The 22,501-nt window shown below is 44.2% G+C and overlaps 1 protein-coding gene across 4 annotated transcripts in view; it reads left to right on the top strand.

Annotated features, from left to right (window-relative positions):
- PAFAH1B1 (platelet activating factor acetylhydrolase 1b regulatory subunit 1) overlaps positions 1-22,501 on the top strand; it is a 49,014-nt gene that overhangs the window by 16,751 nt on the left and 9,762 nt on the right. For 2 of the 4 annotated variants that reach the window (XM_078780309.1, XM_078780308.1), the window contains exons 3-7: positions 9,203-9,287; positions 9,397-9,471; positions 9,674-9,880; positions 9,998-10,166; positions 10,277-10,379. In XM_078780309.1, the coding sequence (XP_078636435.1) occupies positions 9,203-9,287; positions 9,397-9,471; positions 9,674-9,880; positions 9,998-10,166; positions 10,277-10,379 (639 nt within the window). Of the gene's footprint in view, positions 1-7,141; positions 7,231-9,202; positions 9,288-9,396; positions 9,472-9,671; positions 9,881-9,997; positions 10,167-10,276; positions 10,380-22,501 lie in introns of all 4 variants that reach the window. The other 2 variants (XM_078780310.1, XM_078780311.1) reach the window with 2 other exon arrangements.

The following is a 22,501-nucleotide window of genomic DNA, read 5'->3' as shown; positions in this document are numbered from 1 at the left end:
CGGGAACAGTGGTGAGTTTGAGGTGAAGGTGGGAGTGCATCAGGGGTCGGTACTAAAAAAACCCAAAAAAAAACCACCTTTAGAGGCCATTTTTCCCCGCAAGTGGGAGTTGGCCTTTTTCGGGCACCGTGGTTGTTGTTGTTTTTTTGGTCCCCTTTTTGAAGCAATGTTTTACGGCCGGATGCCCTTCCTGACGCCAACCCTTTTTGGCGCCTTTAACGACAAACGGGGAATTACCAGTGAACTGGTACTCAATTAGCCGACCTCGGAAGGATGACAGGCTGAGTCAACCCCCCTGGCATTAATTCAGCAATCAACCGGGATTCGAACCCAGGATCCTAGGATCCTAAGCCGGCACCCTAGCCGCTAGCCCAACACCAGGTCCACTGGTGTCCACTAAGTCCACTACTATTTGTAGCTGTGATGGAGGTGCTGGCTCAGAACGTAAAGGAGGGTTTACCGTGGGAGTTGTTGTATGCAGATGATCTGGTGTTGATTGCGGAAAGTATGTATGGACTGAAGGAAAAGATGAACAAGTGGAAGGAATGTATGGAGACAAAAGGTCTGAAGGTGAATATCGGAAAGACGAAGGTGATGGCAAGTGGTAAAGCATGTGGTGAGGTGGAAAGAACTGGGAAGTGGCCGTGTGCTGTGTGCAGAAAGGGTGTCGGAGTGAACTCCATTCAATGTACAATGTGCACTGAGTGGGTTCATCAAAAATGTAGTGGTCTGAGAGGGTCATTTACCAGTGTGGCAGCTACATTCAAATGTAAGGTGTGCACAGAGGGAGCTGCAGATGGAGGAAATGTTGAGTTGGATCTTGGAGACGGCGTGAAGCTGGAAGGTGTGAAAACATTTTGCTACCTCGGAGACATGCTGAATGGAGAAGGTGGATCAGACTCGGCAACGGTTGCTCGAGTGAGATGTGCATGGAAGAAGTTTCGGGAACTGAGTGGCGTGCTGATGAGGAGGAGAGTGTCGCTGAAGCTGAAGGGAAAGGTGTATGCTGCATGTGTGAGAAGTGTTATGATTTATGGGAGCGAGACATGGGTAATGAACGTAGAGCAGCAACGAAGGCTGGAAAGGGTGGAAATGCGAATGGTTCGATGGATGTGCGGAGTATCGTTGAGAGAGAGGAAGACAAATGATGAATTGCGAAAGATGATGGGAATATTGCCTGTGATTGATGCTGTGAAGAGGAACAGGCTGAGATGGTTTGGTCATGTGTTGAAGAAGGATGAAAGTGACTGGTTGAGAAGAGTGATGGAAATTGATGTAGAAGGAAGTAGAGGACGGGGAAGACCGAGAAAGACTTGGCTAAAGATGGTGGAAGAAGAAATGCGGGCAAGGGGGTTAACAAGGAGAGATGCAGAAAATAGGGCAAAATGGAGAAGATTGTCATGGGGACCGCAAGGCTAACCCCCGCTCTAGCAGGGAAAATGGCCTTAAAATGCATGTTGTTGTTGTTGATCTTTCTTTAGGGCAGTGATTGAACGTTTGTGGTGGGCATACCCTTGCATGCAGGTCAAAGGAATTCTAAAACTTTTACTGTTACTTCAATTGCAAGGATGCTTGTAGATGACAAATCAACACATAGATTTATTATAAAGGTATACTTTTTCATGAGATATCGCTGGAGGCATGTTTACAGGTTGTGCGTCCGAGCGTTATCCATTTTTGTTACCGTGATGAATGATAACTTGTGAACCACTAAAGCAGGGGTTCTTAACCTTTCTAGTGTCGTGCCCCCTTTAGCAATTGTTGCTCGTCTCCACGCCCCCCTCCACCTACATCTGACGAAGCCGCTCGTTGGGGAGAGCGTGAGAGGAGTTTGCCCTATCACCGGGGGGGTCTGGGGGGTGCCCCCCAGGAAATTTTTGAATTCTAGGTGCTCTGTGGTGCATTCTGAGGGGTTTGTTCGTTGATATTGAAGCCAGCCAGGGCTGGGCCCTGGGCCCTGGCTATTGACGTAGATTCTGTTAACAGCCAGGGCCCTAAGCATGGCAGCCAGGGCCAGGCCCTGGCGGGCCCTGGCTTATTTCAAACACTGGATCTGGTACCCCTGAACAGATAATGTTCTTTCAAAATAACAAAGGAGAGATTACAAACCTCGTTTTATTGCATCAAAACGCAAACAAGCTCAAGGCACGGATCGATGAAAGGAAAGGGTAACTACACAAAACACGTTTGTTGAAATGGCACGTCAAAGGACGCAAAATCAATGAAACAACAATTTAGTCACTAAAGAAGCAATGCCAAAAATCTCACTAAATTTTAGTGAGATGGTTGGCACTGCTTCTTAGCTATCAGATCCGGAATTCATGGTCGCGTGCCAGAGAGAGCACAGCGCAGATCTCCTTCAACGTTCAGCTTGCTTCTGTATTTGGTCTTGACAGCGACCAGCGCGGAGAATGCAGCCTCGCAGAGATACGTGGATCCGAACATCGTCAGAATCCGAACAGCTTGAAGCGAGATCAGAGGATAAACAGGAAGATACTTGACCCAGAATGTCTCCAGGTCCAGAATTTCAAAGTCATCCTCAGCCGAGGAGTTGAACTTCAGCTCCAGAAACTCCTCCTGGACCTCGTCCGAAACATCAGCTACGTCGCATTGGAATGGGTTTCTGATGAATTTCCAGGTCTTTCGTTTTTCGTCCAAGTCAGGAAAGTAGCGGATGAATGCCGCTTTGAGTTCAGTCAGATGATCGATGATTTGGTTCTTTAACTTTGAATCGAGAAGGCCGTCCGGAATGGCAGAGTCCAAGTTTGGGAAACAAGCTATGTTTCCGGCCTCCATTCGGCATTTCCAGAGGTCGAGTTTAGCCATGAAGGCTCGAATGGCGTCGTATTGCGTGATAATGTTTATGTGCTTCCCTTGCAGTTTTTGGTTGATACCGTTGAGTGCTTCGAAGATGTCTACGAGGTAAGCTAGAGACAGTTGACATTCTCGGGACTGGAACATTTTGTAGAGATCCGCCCCCCCCCCCCCGCCCCCCGCTGCACGTCTAGGAAGGTTGCGACTTCTTCCCTCAGCTCGTAGACTCGCCCCAACATGTTTCCCTTCGAAAGCCAATGCACGTTTGTGTGGAAAAGCAAGGCTTGATGATCGCAGTCCAAGTCCTTGCACAGCTGTTTGAACAGGCGACTGTTTAAGGCTCCACCTTTGATAAAGTTGACTACCTTGATAGCCAGGTTCAGGAAATCCCTCATTTCAGCGGGCAGGGTCTTAGATGCTAAGGACTCACGATGGATAACGCAGTGTGTACCAATAGCAGAGGTACTCTTTTGTTTCACCTTCGTAACGAAACCCGAACGCGAGCCAAGCATGGCCGGAGCTCCGTCTGTGCAAACACCTACCAACGCGTCCCATGAAAGTCGATTTTCTTCGAAGAACTTCGATACCACTTCAAAGACATCCGCTGCTGTCGTGTAAGTTTCCAGGGGATGACAAAATAGCATTTCCTCCTTCACGCTGTTCACGTTCATGAAACGAGCATACATGAGCAGCTGAGAACACTGAGCCACGTCTGTCGTTTCGTCGCATTGGATGGCAAAGACAGGCGAGGCCCTTATCTGGTCAGTCACTTGTTCTTTGATGTCCTGAGACATTTCATCGATCCGTCCCTTGATGGTATCGTTCGACAGGGAGATAGCCGAGAGTTTGTTCGCACTATCCTTCCCCAGGATGAGCTCTGCCGCTCGCAGTAGACTCGGTTTAATGAGAGTCTCTCCGATTGTATGGCTCTTCTTGTTCTTTGCTACTAGCAGGGCAATCTCGTAGGACGCCTCAACGATCTTTGACGTCTGTTGCCGAAATGTCCCACTGCTGTCCAACTTAGCTCGCTTCAAGGCTTCCCTTTTCGCCACAAAGAATGCCTGTGATTTGTCTGCTAGTTCAGGATGGGTTGTCCTCAAGTGGCATTCCAAACGTGTTGGCCGCATGGCATCATTGCTCAGAGTCTTGTAACATATAACGCACTGAGGAACCTCTGCGTCACCCTTTTGAAGTGCCACAAATCCGAACTTGATGTACTCGTCTTGGTATTTCCTCTTTTTCGCACTCATTGCCATTGACTTCGATTCCAGTTAATAATCTGTCGGAAGAAAAAAAGAAGTGTTAGTTGAGACTGAAACAAACTAGGAATTATATAAGGCGCTATCTTTTCGGTTAATTAATTTTTTTCAGTAGGGGGATTATAATTTCCGTTTGGGGTTATTTAGACGTTTATACTGCCCCCTCTGAAAATTGCTCACGCCCCCCTTGGGGGGGCGCCCCACAGGTTAAGAACCGAGGCACTAAAGGGATTTTGGCCAAACTTGGCATAACTATGAACAATAATACAAAATGAACTGATTACCTCCACCACCAAAGGTGGATGGACGTTATGTTTTCACCCCTGTCTGTCTGTTTGTGAACAAGAAATCTCAAAAAGTTGTGGATGGATTCTGATGAAATTTGGCAGAGTTAGTGTATGTGACGAGGACGAAATGATTCGATTTTGGTGAAGAACCGGATCCGGCTAGTAGAATTTTAAAAGTGATTCTTCACCATTGGGAGATTGGGCCAAAAACGATACAAAGCAGGATATATCAAAAAGTTGTGGACGGATGATTTTGATTAAATGGAATTCTGTATTGTGATTTTCTGGTCTACTCTGGGATACAAAACGTAAACTGTTCACCTGGCGGACGTATGGTCTCTGCTACGTGCCGTTCTAGTTCAATTTTGGGTTCAAAAGGTCAAACGTCTATGGTCAAGTGCTCTTTAATTTAACAATCTATGTTAATGCAGTAACCTGTGAACCACTCAATAAATTTCAACCGTACTTGACACGTGTGGACTTGAATACAAAGATAAACCGACTCAATTTTAGATTGAACAGGTCAAGTGTTGTCCTTTGACTATCATTTTGCAGACCATAATTAGAGTTTGAAGAAGCTGATTTCTGATCTTTCTCTCTTTTTCTCTCTCTCATCTTATCTTTCTCATATTATCTCTGCTTCTTCTGTCTTTTTCTTCATCTTCTTCTCGCACACGCACTCGCCTCAAAACTGTCTAGCCTCGTTTGAATTCTGACTCGGTTTTAAACTGTCATTGTCGTGTTTCTTTCGTGAGGCGTGAGGGCTTGAGGGGCGCGTAACGGTGGTTATTGTCGTGTTTCAGGCAGGTTGATTCATTAATTTGTGTGCCATCCCTCGGATGGAAAAAACTTGATTTCAATGGAGTTTTACTTTGAACACAAATCGGAAAACGAACCTGTAGTAAAGTACTACTTTTTGGCTCTGAATATGTCCCGATCACACATTCGCCGAGAGGTGAAATTTTTTTTCTTCTCTCTGCCTGTCTGGCAATTCAACAAAATTGAAAATCATTCTAAACAGGATACTTGCTCATTTTAAGGACGTCATAAAAGGACACGAACAAGCACGAAGAACTAATGTAACGTGTTAAATAAGTTGGTGTAAAAGATGCTTCAGGCAGTAAACTGGCACTATCAATGGCAGTAAACTTCAGGGAATTTATTTAAAACCTTTATTAACTCAACTGGACTATGTCCAGCTGAGTTTTTGTTGACACCCAGTGTCCGTCATCCGTCTGTCGTCTGTAAACAATTCGACGTCTACGCTCTAAAAGTCACAAATATTGATTAAATTTGATGAAACTTGTTATGCAGCATCTTTAAGACATAAACTAGTTTGGGATTGCATTTGGACGTTGCACGCCCAAAAATGGGCGCGGCAGGACGGCCATATTGAAAAATCAATTTTTGTCATATATTTTTAGCACATATAAACTATATAGTTTGTGGTTCTATTATGCATATTCTAACCATATTGATATAGACCAGTTGAGTTCAGGTTCCCTGGAACCTCTCTAGTTTTATTTCAATTGTGTTATATGCTTTGAACACTGTAGGACCCAAATCGCCTGGCATTTTAGGTCATCGCAACAAATGTAATTTTACGTCATAGCAACCAAAATAATGTCATTTTACGTCATCGCGACCAATGTAATTTGTTCTATGAACGGGGTACGGTGTTCTATGAACTCCAGTTGTTATTGTACACCGTTCCTTTCCTATGCCATCTCCAGGCGCTGCATGACGTCATTTCTGGGAACCGAAGGCGGCCGGCAATGACACGCGCTGAAAGGAAGTACTCGGTTTTCACTCCGGTTGTTTTCTTGTTTATTGCACACCGCTCCTTTCCTAATCCATCTCCAGGCACCGAAGGGGACTGCAATGACACACGCTGAAAGGGAGTACTCAGTTTTCACTCCGGTTGTTTGTTTTCTTTCCTGTTTGTCCGGGCGATATCTCAGCCATCCTTTGAGTTAGGAAGCTGAAATTTCGGCACAATAGTGAGCAAATACTTTGTCAAAAAACTATTCTTAGCTGTGACGAGCAGCTCTATGAGAGGACCGCGTTGTTCTTGTTGTTGGGGTGCCTTTTTGAATAGCACATGCGCATACACTCGGACGTGCGTTGGTATGAGGTAAGAACATTGCGGACTAAAATCGCGATTTGTTTGAAGAAACCAGAATAAATTTAGCAACGAAGACAACATGAATGTTTTCATATCAATCTCGTTTCACAGAACTTTTTTACTTTCAAATCACTTTCACCATACCACACCAAACAGAACCGCAGAACCACACCACTGTTTTTACAGAACCACACCCACTTTCAAACCCAGAGTTAACATTAATAAATAACATTAATGAATTAACATTAACAGAAATAACATTCACGTCCATACATTATATGTAATCAGTTGATGAAGCATGTTGCGTCGCAAAACAAAGGACAAGACCAGAACTAAAAGACAAAAAGACGCTAGTGCATGCGTATAATTTAATGACTGGTCGAATTTGGTAGCGCATATTGCAACGGATATCCTCAAGATTCTACACGTCGCAGCTGGTGACCACACTGTGGTCATTTTTCTCTTGTTTGTTTTTTGAGTAATTAATTAATTGATTAGTTACTTGATTATTATCAATTAATTAAGTACTTATTTATTTGAGGTGAAGGTGGGAGTGCATCAGGTGTCGGTACTAAGTCCACTACTATTTGTAGCTGTGATGGAGGTGTTGGCTCAGAATGTAAAGGAGGGTTTACTGTGGGAGTTGTTTTATGCAGATGATCTGGTGTTTATTGCGGAGAGTATGGATGGACTGAAGGAGAAGATGAACAAGTGGAAGGAATGTATGGAGATAAAAGGTCTGAAGGTGAATATCGTAAAGACGAAGGTGATGGCAAGTGGTAAAGCATGTGGCCATGTGCTGTGTGCAGGAAGGGTGTCGGAGTGAACTCGATTAAATGTACAATGTGCGCTGAGTGGGTTCATCAAAAATGTAGTGGTCTGAGAGGTTCATTAACCAGTGTGGCAGCTACATTCAAGTGTAAGGTGTGCACAGAGGGAGCTGCAGATGGAGGAAATGTTGAGTTGGATCTTGGAGACGGCTTGAAGCTGGAAGGTGTGAAAACATTTTGCTACCGAGGAGACATGCTGAATGGAGAAGGTGGATCAGACTCTGCAACGGTTGCTCGAGTGAGACGTGCATGGAAGAAGTTTCGGGAACTGAGTGGCGTTTGACAAGGAGGGGAGTGTCGTTGAAGCTGAAGGGAAAGGTGTATGCTGCATGTGTGAAAAGTGTTATGAATTATGGGAGCAAGACATGGGTAATGAACGTAGAGCAGCAACGAAGGCTGGAAAGAGTGGAAATGCGAATGGTTCGGTAGATGTGCGGAGTATCGTTAAGAGAGAAAGACAAATGGTGAATTGCGAAAGATGATGGGAATAGATCCTGTGATGGATGTTGTGAAGAGAAACAGGTTGACATGGTTTGGTCATGTGTTGAGGAAGGATGAAAGTGACTGGTTGAGAAGAGTGATGGAAATGAATGTTAGAGGAAGTAGAGGACGGGGAAGACCGAGAAAGACTTGGCTAAAGGTGGTGGAAGAAGAAATGCTGGCAAGGGGGTTAACAAAGGGAGATGTAGAAAATAGCCCGCAAGGCTAACCCCCGCTCTAGCAAGGCAAATGGCCTTAAAATGCCTGTTGTTGTAATTAAGTACTTATTTATTTCCTTTCTCTTCTGGTCAGGATTATCTCAGGCACATTTTGAGCTAGGAAGCTATTTGATATTTGGACACGACTGTGACCAAGTGATTCAGCTGTAAAGGTTATTTTTGATTATTGATTAATCAATTAATCGATTAATTATTTATTGATTAACCAATTAATTATTTAATTGATTATCAAAAAGTTACAGCTTTCGATGAAGCCCTGGTGGTTTAGGTATGCTGTTAGCCAATTGATTAAGAAAATATTTTATGATCATTATTTATTGATTTTAATTATGCAATTAATCAATACATTATTGGACACCTCTCCCTCCCAATGCAGTCTCTATGAGGTGTATCACCGAAGGCGCCCCAGCAATGCCTTGCTGGAGGATGTTATTTATTTATTTGGCATGGGGGTGGTGTACTTTGAATGTATCTGTACTTGTTGGAATTTTAATTTATTCCTTTCTGTCACAGAATTGTTGTATGTTGCTCTTATCATATCAAATCCCATCACCAGGCTTTGGTATACCAGCTATGTGAGTAGTGCTTTTGTTGCCATTCCTTTCCTGGATTATTAGAATTTTTTCCATCCATCGTGGGATTGTTCTGTCACCCTCCTTCCTATCAAACCCCACACCATCTCATCACTTCTTGACGGGGCTTGTATGCAAGCTTTCTTTTCATGATGGGCAATGTAAAAGTCGATTTGTTTATTCATTAACTACTTTATATTTATTTATTTATTTGCATAATTCTATTTTAGTTTTGATTTCCAGACTTTAGGTCATGTTTTCTCTTACTTGTTAGGTATGCTCTTCTCGAAACGTGTTTTATTTCCATATTTTCAAAACAAATTTGCAGCAAACCATCATTTTTGACATGTTCAACAAACACATTCTAACTTTCTCGGAATCACATGATTATGCAAATAATTGCTGATGCATTTTTATGACAACACTTCATGGCTACTCATCCTTTCAGAAAACAATATAGTGGTCTAAACCATCCCTCTCCTTTCGTGTTCTTGACATGACGGAGAGTTTGTCGTGCTTTAACCGGTTTTTTTGTTTGGTTTTTTTTTTTGTTATTGGTGGTTGATTGTTGTTTATTTTATCCTTTCCGCCTCTAGGAACCGAGCAATTGCAGATTACCTGCGGTCGAATGGTTATGAGGAAGCTTATTCAAACTTTCGCAAAGAGGCAGAGTTGGATCATGTACGTTGATAATTTAGAAGTTATTTTTATGTTGGATCGTTGTGTTTGCTTGAAGGAAAAACGTTGCGAGTATAAACTTGTGGTAATGCTGCTTTGTCCTCCACAAAAGAACGAAGAGCTTGATAAGAAGTTTGCTGGTCTACTGGAGAAGAAATGGACTTCCGTTATTCGTCTGCAAAAAAAGGTTTGAGCAATTGCTTTCCATTTGCCTTTAAGAAACCTTTCACCTCAGATCTTTTTTGGGAATAATGATACTTGATCTTCCTTTGTCACTACAGATTGAATGGTTATAAAGCATGGTAGTCATTTATCCTGCTCTTCAGTATGTATTGTTTGAAATGAGGGAAATTTTCAGGTAGCTTAGGCTGTTGGCTCTGTCAGCACAGGTGATGGAGCTCGAGTCGAAATTGAACGAAGCAAAAGAGGAGTTCACTTCAGGGGGACCGTTGGCACAACGTCGTGATCCCAGTGAGTGGATCCCACGACCCCCGGAGAAATACGCCCTTAGTGGCCATCGCAGTCCTGTTACCAGAGTTCTTTTTCATCCAGTTTTCAGCGTTCTTGTTTCTGCATCTGAGGATGCTACAATTAAGGTACATACATACAAACGCTGAAGATTAGAGCTGCTTAATTGTATCCTCCTATCACCACCAATGCCTCATGCCATCAAATGTGCCAAAGGTGCTTCTCGTGATGCCTGGTTTCCCCAGGTATGGGATTTCGAGACGGGAGATTTTGAGCGCACGCTCAAAGGGCATACGGACTCTGTGCAAGACATTTCCTTCGATCACCCCGGCAAACTGCTAGTCTCCTGCTCGGCAGACATGACGGTCAAACTCTGGGACTTCCAGGCATTTGAGTGTCTAAAGACTATGCATGGTGAGAGGTTTTCAATGTGAACCCAAAAAATAAAATATCCTGATGTGTAGTTATGAAACCATTGTGTAGATTGTAGTTGTAAATTTCACATTTTTGTTATGACTGTACAGGACACGATCACAATGTATCTTCTGTGGCATTTATGACCAATGGTGACCACATTGTTTCTGCATCGAGAGACAAAACTATCAAGATGTGGGAAGTACAAACTGGGTGAGTACTGTTGGCAAAAATTTGTAAATCATGGGAGCAGTCGGCTCTTTGCTTGGTGACAGATAATGCATTGAATTTACCCTACTGCAGAAGAATACCAATGATCTTAGGCCAGTTTCCTGTGCTTTGCAGTCATTCTGTTCACAGTGAACAAAGAAGGTTGTTCGTGACTCCTCACACAGGAATTCCAGAGATATCCATCACTTTGGTTACCAAATGTGAAATTTTGAAGAAATTTGAGCAAGGCTTGAGCATCAAATCCATAATGGTGGCATACAACCCTTAAATATCGTGAGGGTTCTATTAAAGTTCCTGTAAAATGCCGCGATATTCGAAACTGCGATAGTTAAAACCAGTTTCCTTTGGGAACAAGGGGGTTGGGTTCCTGGGCTTCGAGAAAGTATAGAGGAAAGTCGGTGGCAGCCAAAATAAACACATCACAATTGCAACAAGAAAGAGCAATCAGATTGCAAACTCTCGCCAGGATGTATTTTCAATGGTTTTTTAATGCTTTTGTGTTAAAACAAATATGGTTGGCCGAACCACGTGACCGATGACGTCATTATTATTTTTCTCCACTAATTTATTCCTACATTATGCTCAAGAAATTTCATCTTCATCGGATGAAGTTTTGTACTTGTCAAATTATGACGTCATAGTGGAGGCACCTATGACGTCATCATTCACAGATGTTATTCCACATGGAGAGTTCTTTACAATGAGCCATGTCTCAATTTTTTCTATGCAGCGCTTTCAGAGATATAGAGGTGCAAACGTTTTCGGTTTTCCAAGATGTTGGCCGAACCACGTGACCGATGACGTCGTCATTTTTTTTTTGTCTCCAATTTATGCCTACATGATGCTCAAATTTCATCTTGATATGTTTTGTACTTGTCGAATTATGACGTCATAATGGAGGCACCTATGGCATCATCATTAACATATTTTATTCCCCATGGAGAGTTCTTTACAATGAGCCATGTCTACATTTTCTCTATTCGGCGCTTTCGGAGATATAGAGGTGCAAAGTTTTTCGGTTTTTCCAAGATGGCGGCCAAACCACGTGACCTATGACGTCATAATTATCATTAAAAATTTGTACAGGTGGAGTTGCACCTGTGGTGAAAATTTCCTGTCAATTGGACCAAAGGTTGTAGAGAAAATCGTGTTTATTCTGTGCGGACAAAGACAGACAGACAGACAAACAACAACAAACAACAACAGGCATTTTAGGGCCATTTTCCCTGCAAGAGCGGGGGATAGCCTTGCGGTCCCCATGACAATCTTCTCCATTTTTCCCTATTCTCTGCATCTCCCCTTGTTAACCCCCTTGCCCGCATTTTTCTTCCACCACCTTTAGCCAAGTCTTTCTCGGTCTTCCCCGTCCTCTACTCCCTTCTACATTCATTTCCATCACTCTTCTCAACCAGTCACTTTCATCCTTCCTCAACACATGACCAAACCATCTCCACCTGTTCCTCTTCACAGCATCAATCACAGGCTCTATTCCCATCATCTTTCGCAATTCATCATTTGTCTTCCTCTCTCTCAACGATACTCCACACATCCACCGAACCATTCGCATTTCCACCCTTTCCAGCCTTCGTTGCTGCTCTACGTTCATTACCCATGTCTCGCTCCCATAAATCATAACGCTTCTCACACATGAACAGAACGATGAACAATCTTCATGAACAATGAAGAACTTCATGAACATGAACAATCGCACATGAACAATCTTCTCAAACAGACAGACAAATAAACGGACTCAAATGCAATACCCTTTCCTCAGGCGAGGTTAACTAGAATGGCACTCGGTAGAGCGCACACCTCCGCCTGGCTGAACAATTTACGTCTTGTATCCCACTGTTTACGAACAATTTACGTCTTTATTTTTTATTTTTTTTATTATCCCACTGATGGGCCGGATCTGGATTCGGACCTGAACCAAAATCTAATCTGCTTGTTCTTATCTCCTAACCAACTCGTCCACCAAGTTTAGTCATAACTCTTCCACAACTTTTTTGTAAATATCATGTTGTATATCGCTTTTCGCCCGATCTCTCAATGGTGAAGAATCGCTTAAAAATAAATAATTCTCATATCCGAATCCGTGTTCATATCTTCACCAAAATCAAATCGATACAGACAGACAGGGGTGAAACACATAACCTCCATCCACCTTTGGTGGCGGAGGTAATAAACATGTAAAATAAATATTCATCTGCTTTATGATGACGTCTCCTGCTGCATTGAAGCAGATCAATCGTTCAAAAGCAGATAAAGCACGGCCCTTTGGGTCTGTAATTTGTCTAAAACACACACACACACACACACACACACACACACACACACACACACACACACACACACACACACTTCTTCTCTGTCTCTGTCTCTCTCAAAGCTCCCAACTTCCTCCCCTATTACCATAATATCTTAAATCGTCTCCCTTTGTAATCTGTTCTTGGTTCTTTTCTAAATCTGTTCTTGGCTCGTGTAAGAGCTAACATTAATGACAAAAAAAAAAAACGGACACATAAGATGAAATAAAGGGAGCGGGAGACAAGATGGGGAGAGAGAGGGAAGCACACAAGTACCACATTTGAGAGCAGGGACATCGGAAGATCTGTGGGAGGTAGAGGGCTTGGGTGGAGGAGGCGTCGGAAGGGGGGTAGGGAGTGGGAGAGGTTAAAAAAAAAAAAACACATGGACACTGCTAGGACTTCCAGGAAAACAAAGTCGGTATTTCAGAAAAGTGGATCTGGGGTGAATTAACAGGGGTAGAAAAGATCAAGGTTTTGGATGGGGGAAGATAAGAGATGGTGGTGAACAGCTGTTTTAAAGACCTGGAGGGACAAGTGGGATTGTAGAGAGTGAAGGCGTTTGTTCCAGAGGCGGGAGAAAAGAGGAATGAAAGAGTGAAGGTGAGCAGAGAGTCTTGATTTTGGCAGTTTCACCAGAAGAGGGTTGCAGGCAGATCTTGTGCGACCTGTAGGAGTACTTGGGGGACAGAGAACAGACAGGGCTGGGGGGGGGCTAGGCCAGAGAGGAGTCGCTAGAAGACAGAAAGACCACAACCTGCCTGCGGTGAGTGAGTGAAAGGCCCTCACAATCGGCTTCATCGTGGGAGATTCCAATGATTCTGAAAGCTTTGGTTTCAACAGCGTGAAGCCGATCGAGGTGTGAGGCAGGAGCACCAGCCCAGAGGGGAGAGCAGTATTCTATTGAGCCCTGGTTGAAAGCCTTGTGTGTGGTGAGGAGTTCAGGTGTGCCAAGGAAGGACTTCGCACGATGGATAATGCCCAGTCAGCGACTGGCTTTGGAGGCCAGCTTGGAAATGTGTTTTTCCCAGGAAAGATCATGGCAGATTGTGAGACCCAAGAGATTGAGTGACGGAACTTCTTGGAGAGGATTGTTGAGAAAGTGCTTGTGTGGAGGGGGCGTGGGAAGTGGGGTGGGGAGTGGGAGAGGTAAAAAAAAAAACAACACATGGACACTGCTAGGGCTCTCCCCTCTGGGTTGTCCAGACGGTCTTTTCGAAGAGAAATAGTGAGAGTGTGACATTTGTCAGGATTGAAAGACATGTTCCACTTGTTTGACTAGTCTGTGATTTTTGTCCAGGTCTGCAGAGAGTGAGGAGGCTGCAGACTGCCGATCTGAGGGATGAGGAATGGAGCGGCAGAGAGTGGAGTCATCAGCAAAGAGATAGAGAGGATTTTCAAGAGAGTCGGAGAGATCATTGATGAAGACCAGAAAAAGCACAGGGCTCAGGACACTGCCTTGGGGAACTCCAGCCTGAACAGGAAAGGGAGATGAGAGAAATCCATTCAGGGCCTCACATTGACTACGACCAGAGAGGAAGTCCGCAAGCCATGCGTTGAGATTTCCATGGATACCATAGGATACCATAGTTGCTTATCTTCTATGTTGTCAATTGTGCCACATCGCTGACAAGACTCAAGATGGTACAAGCCTAATTTTCTCGAGCTTGAACTGAGAAAAGCTTTCAGACAAATATGGTCCAATTTAGTGTTTCTTCCCGGTAAATAGTTTCCTGGAAAATTGTGAGAATTCGATTCAGGATTCATGCCTTTCCCCGGTTTTTTATCTTTATATTTTATTTTATTTTTTGCTCCAGTCTAGGAAAATTTGAGCTCGAACCATCTCTAGTGGCGGCACGTGTGTGTACTTGTATTTTATGGCCATTTAACCCTATCTGGGTTGGGCTATTTTGGGTGTCAATTGGGGTGGGGAAGGGGCGATGGGTTGTCTTGGTGGGGTTAATTTGTCTGGGGGGGGCCTTCTGCCCCACCCCCATGTCCCCAATCAGATCTCGGTAACAGGATCCGATTGTCATAAAGATTGGCATGTATTTAGGTCATTAGACGAACATGCCTGCGATGTAATATTTGTAGACGAACATGCCTTCATTCTAAGAAGACAAAAAAGGCCAAAACTTCAGATTTATAAATGAGCTAGTGCAAATAACACTGATTTGGGTATAGTTTACACATATTCACACGTGTGGAGAAATTATGGTTTTGGATGGACATGCGACCATAAAAAGTGTGATACTTAAACGGTCTGTGCAATTTTTGCAAATTTGGTATTAAAACTTGCATGAGACTGGAGAAAAATAAGTCCTGAAAGGAAATTTTCTGATCAGCAGCGGTTTGTAAGTTATTGCAAAAATCGATGAGGGGGGCTGTTTTGGCCTCTAACAGCATGGATAGGGGTGAGATATTCCCACAACTAAGTTGAGTAAATAAGAAATGCGTACAATGTTAAAAGGTTACATGATGATTGGATGGAAAATGCAGCTGGCTTTGTGGGGGGGGAAAAAAAATCCTTTTCTGCAGGCATGGGTTGCAGGGTGTTTCACGTACCAGGAATAATTGACCTGACTTCGTTCGGCCTCGGCAGAAAAATGTAGCTGAAAATGTTAGAAATTTACCTGTAGTTACATTTTTTGGGGTAATTGACCTTTTGACCCTGTCCCCGAGAGGGTATTGGGCAAAAATGATACTGCTCTCGCACCTTCTCTGTGGTGATCATAACTACCAAGTCTGGTGAATTTCTGCACAAGCATTTAGGAGGAGATAGCATGTCGGACAGATGGAGCCAATTACAATATCCCGCCCCCCTCTCGTCTTTGTGGTGAAGATGCTTCAATATTTGGCTATGTCCTTCCTTCCAACCTTCCATCCGTCCGTCAAAAATTAAGAAGAACCTTTATAACTCGGTGTTTAATTATAATGTGTTCTAAAAGATAATTCTAATGGGTTTCGTTTGTTTCTAGGCTTTGCTTATTTCATATTAAAATTGCCAAACTCAACCGCTTCCTTAAGACACGCGTACGATTTATTATATATACTAGCAATGGTACCCGCCCTATGGGCAGGGCTTCAATTGGGAGGCCCAAATGAAAAGGCAAAATATCAGAAATTGAAGGCTTCTTTTTTTTTTTTTAAACGATTTATCAAAACTTCCATTAAATCATATCACACGCAAATCATCAAAATCTAAACAGTATTTGTAGAATTTCAATAAAACCCACATCACTCTTCATATCGGTAAATATTACTCCATCATGTTTGGAAAAATTTGAAATATAGCCTATTTTACTCCTAGGGGTCCCAGGATTACCCATCCATATATATATATATATATAAAAAAATATATATATAAATATATATATATATATATATATATATTTATATACATATATATATTTATATACATATATATATATTTATATATTTATATACATATATATATATTTATATACATATATATATATTTATATACATATATATATATATTTATATATATATTTATATACATATATATATTTATATACATATATATATTTATATACATATATATATATTTATATATATATATTTATATACATATATATATATTTATATACATATATATATATTTATATATATATATTTATATACATATATATATATATATTTATATACATATATATATATATATATATATTTATATACATATATATATATATTTATATATATATATTTATATACATATATATATATATTTATATACATATATATATATATTTATATACATATATATATATATTTATATACATATATATATATATATATTTATATACATATATATATATATATTTATATACATATATATATATATATTTATATATATATTTATATATATATTTATATACATATATATATATTTATATATATATATTTATATACATATATATATATTTATATACATATATATATATTGTTGCGGATATGGGATTTGGCCTCCATCCATATCCGCTTGTAAATATTCCCCTATTTCCCCAATACTCCCCAACTATCCCCAATCCCCCATTCCCTAGTCCCATTGTCTGTAAACAACACTCTGTAGAACCGACCTTCCCCTTTTTCCCCATTAAATGTCGTACCCAGGTTCACCGCATCTCACATAGACAACTATAGGACATCTTGCTAGTTATTCTTAGTCTACGTCAGTTAAGGACTCGTTTCCATTAATTCTGACTCTTCGTTGCACCAGAATGTGATTGTATGGCACCAGTAGTAAGTTTAGGACCTCCCAATACCTCCCCACAATCTCATCTCCGCATCCTCCCATCTTCCTCATGAAACAACAACAACAACAACAGCGGCGCGGGGAGTGCGCGTCCTCACTCCGGCTTGGTTAGCCGCCATTGACCATGTGCTCCGACGGGGTTACCACACAGGGGCTGACTGTCAGCTCCTCGTCAAGGGCGGAGCCCGGTAACCCCCCCGCACCCAATAAGAAGCGGCGGACCGATTCCATCTGGGGCGGAGCTAACGAGCCGAGGGCGTGTCACTCCCCGCTGGATATACGCAGCTACTTACCGGAGGTGACGTAAGATGCGCCTGAGCTACGAAGGAGAAACAGACGCCACCTCCAGCGCGACGATACCTCCCCGCATATCTGGACCGGACCGTGTGGATCCTGTCCCTGAGCCAAGGTGCACCTTGAGCCATCGATTCTGCCCTTCCTTGCCATCAATCCCTGTGTGAGTCAGTCTTGTCCCGTTTGTCTGTGGTCTGTCGGGAATTAAGATAAGACCGTGTATAAGTGCCCACCTTTCTGTGCTGTACCTCTTGTGCCGTGTAATCTAAAACGTTCTGCATATCCCATATTATATCCTCCTCCGGAGGTCTTGAGAACTGTACCCCTGGTGTCGTGTCATTTAACCCAGCCGTTGTGTCCTTTCCTTCATTGATCTAGCGTAGCGCGATTCGGCCAACGTTCGAGTATAATCGGGTAACTTGTGCGAACACGGCGGCCATTCCGCTCGGCCCAGCATAACATCTTAATAAGTCGTGTCCGTAACAATATTTATATTTATATACATATATATATATTTATATTTATATACATATATATATATTTATATACATATATATACATATATATATTTATTTATATATATATATATATTTATTTATATATATTTATATATATATATTTTTATATATATATATATATTGTTACGGTTTCCGCGCGACCCTCCTGCCCTTACCAAGGGGAGATTAAGCCCCTTGTTCTTTTTGGGTCGGCGCGACCGAGAGACTTGAATCGCCCCTCCCGGGCAAACGCAGGTTAGGGTTCCGGGACGATGTTCGCACGTACCTAAGTACCTGCGCCGCCGCGCAAGCGGGGAATCAAGCCTCGCACGAGCCACTCATAATTTGAGTACACCGAGCAGATTGCATACCACGTGGTCCATGCAGTTACCTTTGGTATTGGAACCCGATTAGAGCAGTTTTATTCGTACCACGCTTAGTCAATAGATGGAAATGACGGGGACGATCGAATAGAAGGAAGAACACAGGTTTAATGATTATTTACACTATTATGTACAAGTCAAAGGGACACAGAGCAGAACTTAAACAGTCTTAACTTATCCCCAGACACGGGCCCGATCACACTCAGGGGGAAATGAAGGTAGGATGATGTTCACTTGCTAACTTGGTCGTCCAGGAACGGCTCCGCCCGGCGTGGCTCTCCCCGGTCAAAGCACGTCCCACGATGAAGGCAAGCAGGTGGTGGGAGGGATCCTTGCAGCGCGTCTCTCGAACAAAGGGCAGAGCAGGCAGGCGGGAGGTAAATGTACGCGTCTCTCGCCAGGCTTGGGCAGTTTCTCTCAGCGCGATTAATTAATGGTGCGCTCTCACTTGCGTAACCCAATAGAGGTTCTGCCTCAAGCTCAACCGAGCGTTTAATTTGTAAGAGCGCTTTACAACTCGGTTCATGTGCGTCTTGTCTCAGAACTCCTCTCACAAGCGCCTCTCCCACCAGAACTGCGGTGGGGGCTTCGCGCAACGGTTTATATTGCCAACCCCCTTAGCTCTCTCGAATGTTCTAACCACGCCTTGTGACGCAGTGCCGCAGCCACTCCCTTCGAGCCCTGATTGGCGTCTCGCGCTTACCGTGGGCTTCTCCTCCGCCCTCCTTCGGTCTTACCTCGACTTGCCAGGCCTGCCTCGTGTTAATTTGCGCCAAAAGCCTAAGGCGGCATAAGGCAATGAAAGAACCTAACTCTCATTATTCTACTCAACGCCAAAACTAACACAGGAAAAGGACTATGCTTACACATACTAAGAAATAACTGAACTATCGCGAGGCTACGTGTTGTAGTGTGACTAAACTATGAGGGGGAAATTAAACCTTTATTGTACAAACTCAAAACCGCAACACTACCCCTCTCCCTCGTCAGACTCGTCCCCGAGTCGAACCCAACAAAATGGAATGACCGGTTTTGAGAATGATCTGCAAAATTAACTTGGCTTTTTACATGTGACATATAGGTGTGGTTCCCCCTAACATTTACTCTAACCCGTGGGTGCGACAGTTTTAAAACACTAAATATGTCCCTCCTATTGCCATGAGTAGCTACCTAACAGAATCACGCCCACAACTAACCGAATTGCGGAATTTGTCAAACTAAACACATAGCCGGTGGGCAGCATTTTATATTTACAAGCACAGAAAAACTTAATTTATTTACAATTCTATGACCCAGGACCTGTTCTTTTTGAAAAGAAGATTGGAGGGGAGAGAAAGCGACAGCAAAAAAAAAACACGAAACACACTCAAAAATTCATAACACTTGCTGCTTACTTCTTGCATCTTGCTTCTTGCTTCTTCTGTGTGCCTATCAAACCGGCTAGCCCCCGGACCAGCATACAGGCCATTCCTGATCTTCAGGGCTATTTACCTTACAAATCTTCTCGTCCCTAGCGCACCCATAATAAAAATGCACAACAAATGCGTTTATTGTATGTCTTTGCCAAGCAGGGCCAACCTTATGTGGTCCGACTGCGTGACATTAATGCCACTCAACACAAGTGGTCTGAAGATGCAAGGTGATGCTGCAGGAAGGTGCTGCACAGCAGAGGTGCAAGGCCACAAGACCTGTGGTCCATAAGTGTAATGTGCAGCAAAGTGTTTGTGGCAGCAAAGTGCTGCACATGTGCAGCAAATTTACTCAAAAAAAATATGGCAGCAAAGTGGCTGCGCAGTTTGGCTGCACAGATGTAACAAGGGTGCAGCAGGGATGCTGCACAGGTCGATGGTGCTGCACAGTTCCACCTCCAAAATGGTCCTGGGGTGGGGGGGGGGAGACAAAGCACGACCAGCAAAGCGGAAAGGGCGCAAAGGTACACAGCAACACAAGGTAATGCAATACGAGGGGCGCGGAAGAGCGAGCAGAGCAGGCTCGTCCCTAACCGTTCGTAACCCCCATCGTCGGCTTACACTACCCTAGCCCTTTTTGTATTTACAAATTCGTCTCTACGTCTTGTCTCCCATATCCCCCTCTAATTCAAATTCGTCTCCCAATCCCTCCCAGGAAGGAAGGAATGGAACAAACACAATGTCTCTTACATCGTGATGCGTCTCACTTACTCAAACAGTTCACAAAGTCCTGGTGTGGAGCTTCGTCCTCCTCGGTGATTGGCTGTGGATGATGCGAAGGGATTTGTCTTCCTAACTACACGACTGACATTTTACTTTTAACCTACCCGGGGTTGTACCCTGCCAATCGGCCATCTTTAAACTATGTGGTTCTAAAAACCCGAATTCCCATTGTCCACCCTGTGGTGCCCCTGAAATTTGGGTCTCACTCCCACAAATTTTCACTCTGTGCCCTTGCACAATTTCGGGGCTGTGTCGTGTGGCTCCACTAGCAGGTCCAACTACCTGCGCACCGCCGCCACTGAAGTCGCCACCCGAGCTTACCTGCTCCTGCGACTACCTAAACTGGGAAAGGCCCCTTCTGGCACTTTACCCCCTGATGCCCACCTTGGCATTGGGCAACCCGGGTCCTTCCTTTGGATCCTCGGGCCACACTCAACACTACTCTTAACTGGCTCCCAGAGCCTACCTGCAGCCTCACCTGGCCGACAAACTACCAGTGGCGGAGTGCCCCAATAACCATACGCACCAATTATACCACACGCCCAGCCATTCCAGTCTCACGCACCCAACAAAAACACTACGTTTCCACTACCTGCACCATAGGTGTCAATATCCATACAAATTTTGCCTAAGCCCTCTACCTGGCTTTACACTACCCACCCCGGGCGTCCGTGAATGGGTTCCATCTCCCCCATTCACTCCTTCGCACCATGCATTCCACACCTTTTATTCCACACCAAGCATTCCACACCAAATATTCGCACACCAATTACTTCACACACCTTTTGTCTCACACAACCTCTTATTTCCATTCGTTTTCCACACACAATTTCGTTTATTCTCACTCACAAATCCTCACACACACAGCATCATCTATCTAACTACTTCCCCTACTCTCGTGCTTCCCCGTCATCCCATTACACTATGCACTCCCTTCGTCATTATCAACCATCTAATCTCTCTACGTCCCCACTATAGTACAGTGTCACTACTTAATTCTCTGTCTTCTACAGTCTTCTAATTCCCTATCATTATCCTAGCCCTCCCTCGGCTAGCTTCGGTGCCCCATGGAGGTAACCATTGTTGGCACATCCATGTGCCTATCACTGCCATCCCCCTAAACTAATGCTCATGGGCCCTGAGCGTGTGAGGAATGGTCAAACTACCACTCCTCCACGCAGGGCACATTTCTCTCATCGGTCCGCTACACTTGAGCCTCTTCGTGTGGAAATACGTCGTCACAGCTCGGCTTCGAAAGGCCGAGCGATCCATGCGGTTGGTTGGTCGCCTGTATGGGGTGTCCATCCGGCATTTTCGATCCAAAGGGGGAGGTATGGGTGGGCCGAGGTGCAGTGCCCCATCCCTGCGCAGGGCCTCGCGGTCCCACGCACGATGACCCAACCGCCCACGGTCGGAGCACCGCACCCAGCGAGGTGCGCGGCTCCAAAATCTCCTACCTCCCCTTGAACCTCCCCGATCGCCTTTGCCGCCACGGCACCAACCATACAGTGCGGGGGCCGGCACGTGTCGTGCACGGCGGTCCTTGTGAAACCGCCTCGGCACCGATCCCAGCTGGTCCCTGCTGCACACAACTCACCGGGGGCTCGCGTCTGCTATCCGTCGCGCTAAACGCTACCCCGGTCGGTGTCGATGCTTGAGCCGCGTCCTCGCACCTCGCGACCCACTCCGCACTCGCACACCCAGGCGTCGCCGCGCCGCCCATACACTCCGTTACCGCACATTCTTTCCGCACACAGTCTGGTGTGCATTCTCCCTCACACTCCGTACTCGCACCTGCACACCTAGGTGCACTCATGCCCCTCACACACTTCAGTACGCACTCTTCTTCTACGCACTCTTCTACCGCACAACCAGGCGCACACGTGCCTTCCACACACCATTATCGCACACCCTGGCGCACTCGCACCTTTCACAAACTCCGTTACACACTTTTCTGTTACACACTCCGTAACACCCCCGGGTGTGCACTCCTGCACACACTCTGCAACACGCTCGGGTGTGCACTCCTGCACACACTCTGTAACACACTCTCCTGTTACACACTCTTCCCGCACACAGTCTGTAATACCCACGGGTGTGCACTCTCCTGTTACACACCCAATCATCGCACACTTTTTCTCCACGCACTCTTCTCG

This window comes from Myxine glutinosa, chromosome 6, assembly GCF_964187855.1.
Source record: "Myxine glutinosa chromosome 6, kmMyxGlut1.1, whole genome shotgun sequence".
Lineage (NCBI taxonomy): Eukaryota > Metazoa > Chordata > Myxini > Myxiniformes > Myxinidae > Myxine > Myxine glutinosa.
The sequence above is the reverse complement of the archived record's forward strand: the minus strand, read 5'-3'. Positions and strand labels throughout refer to the sequence as shown.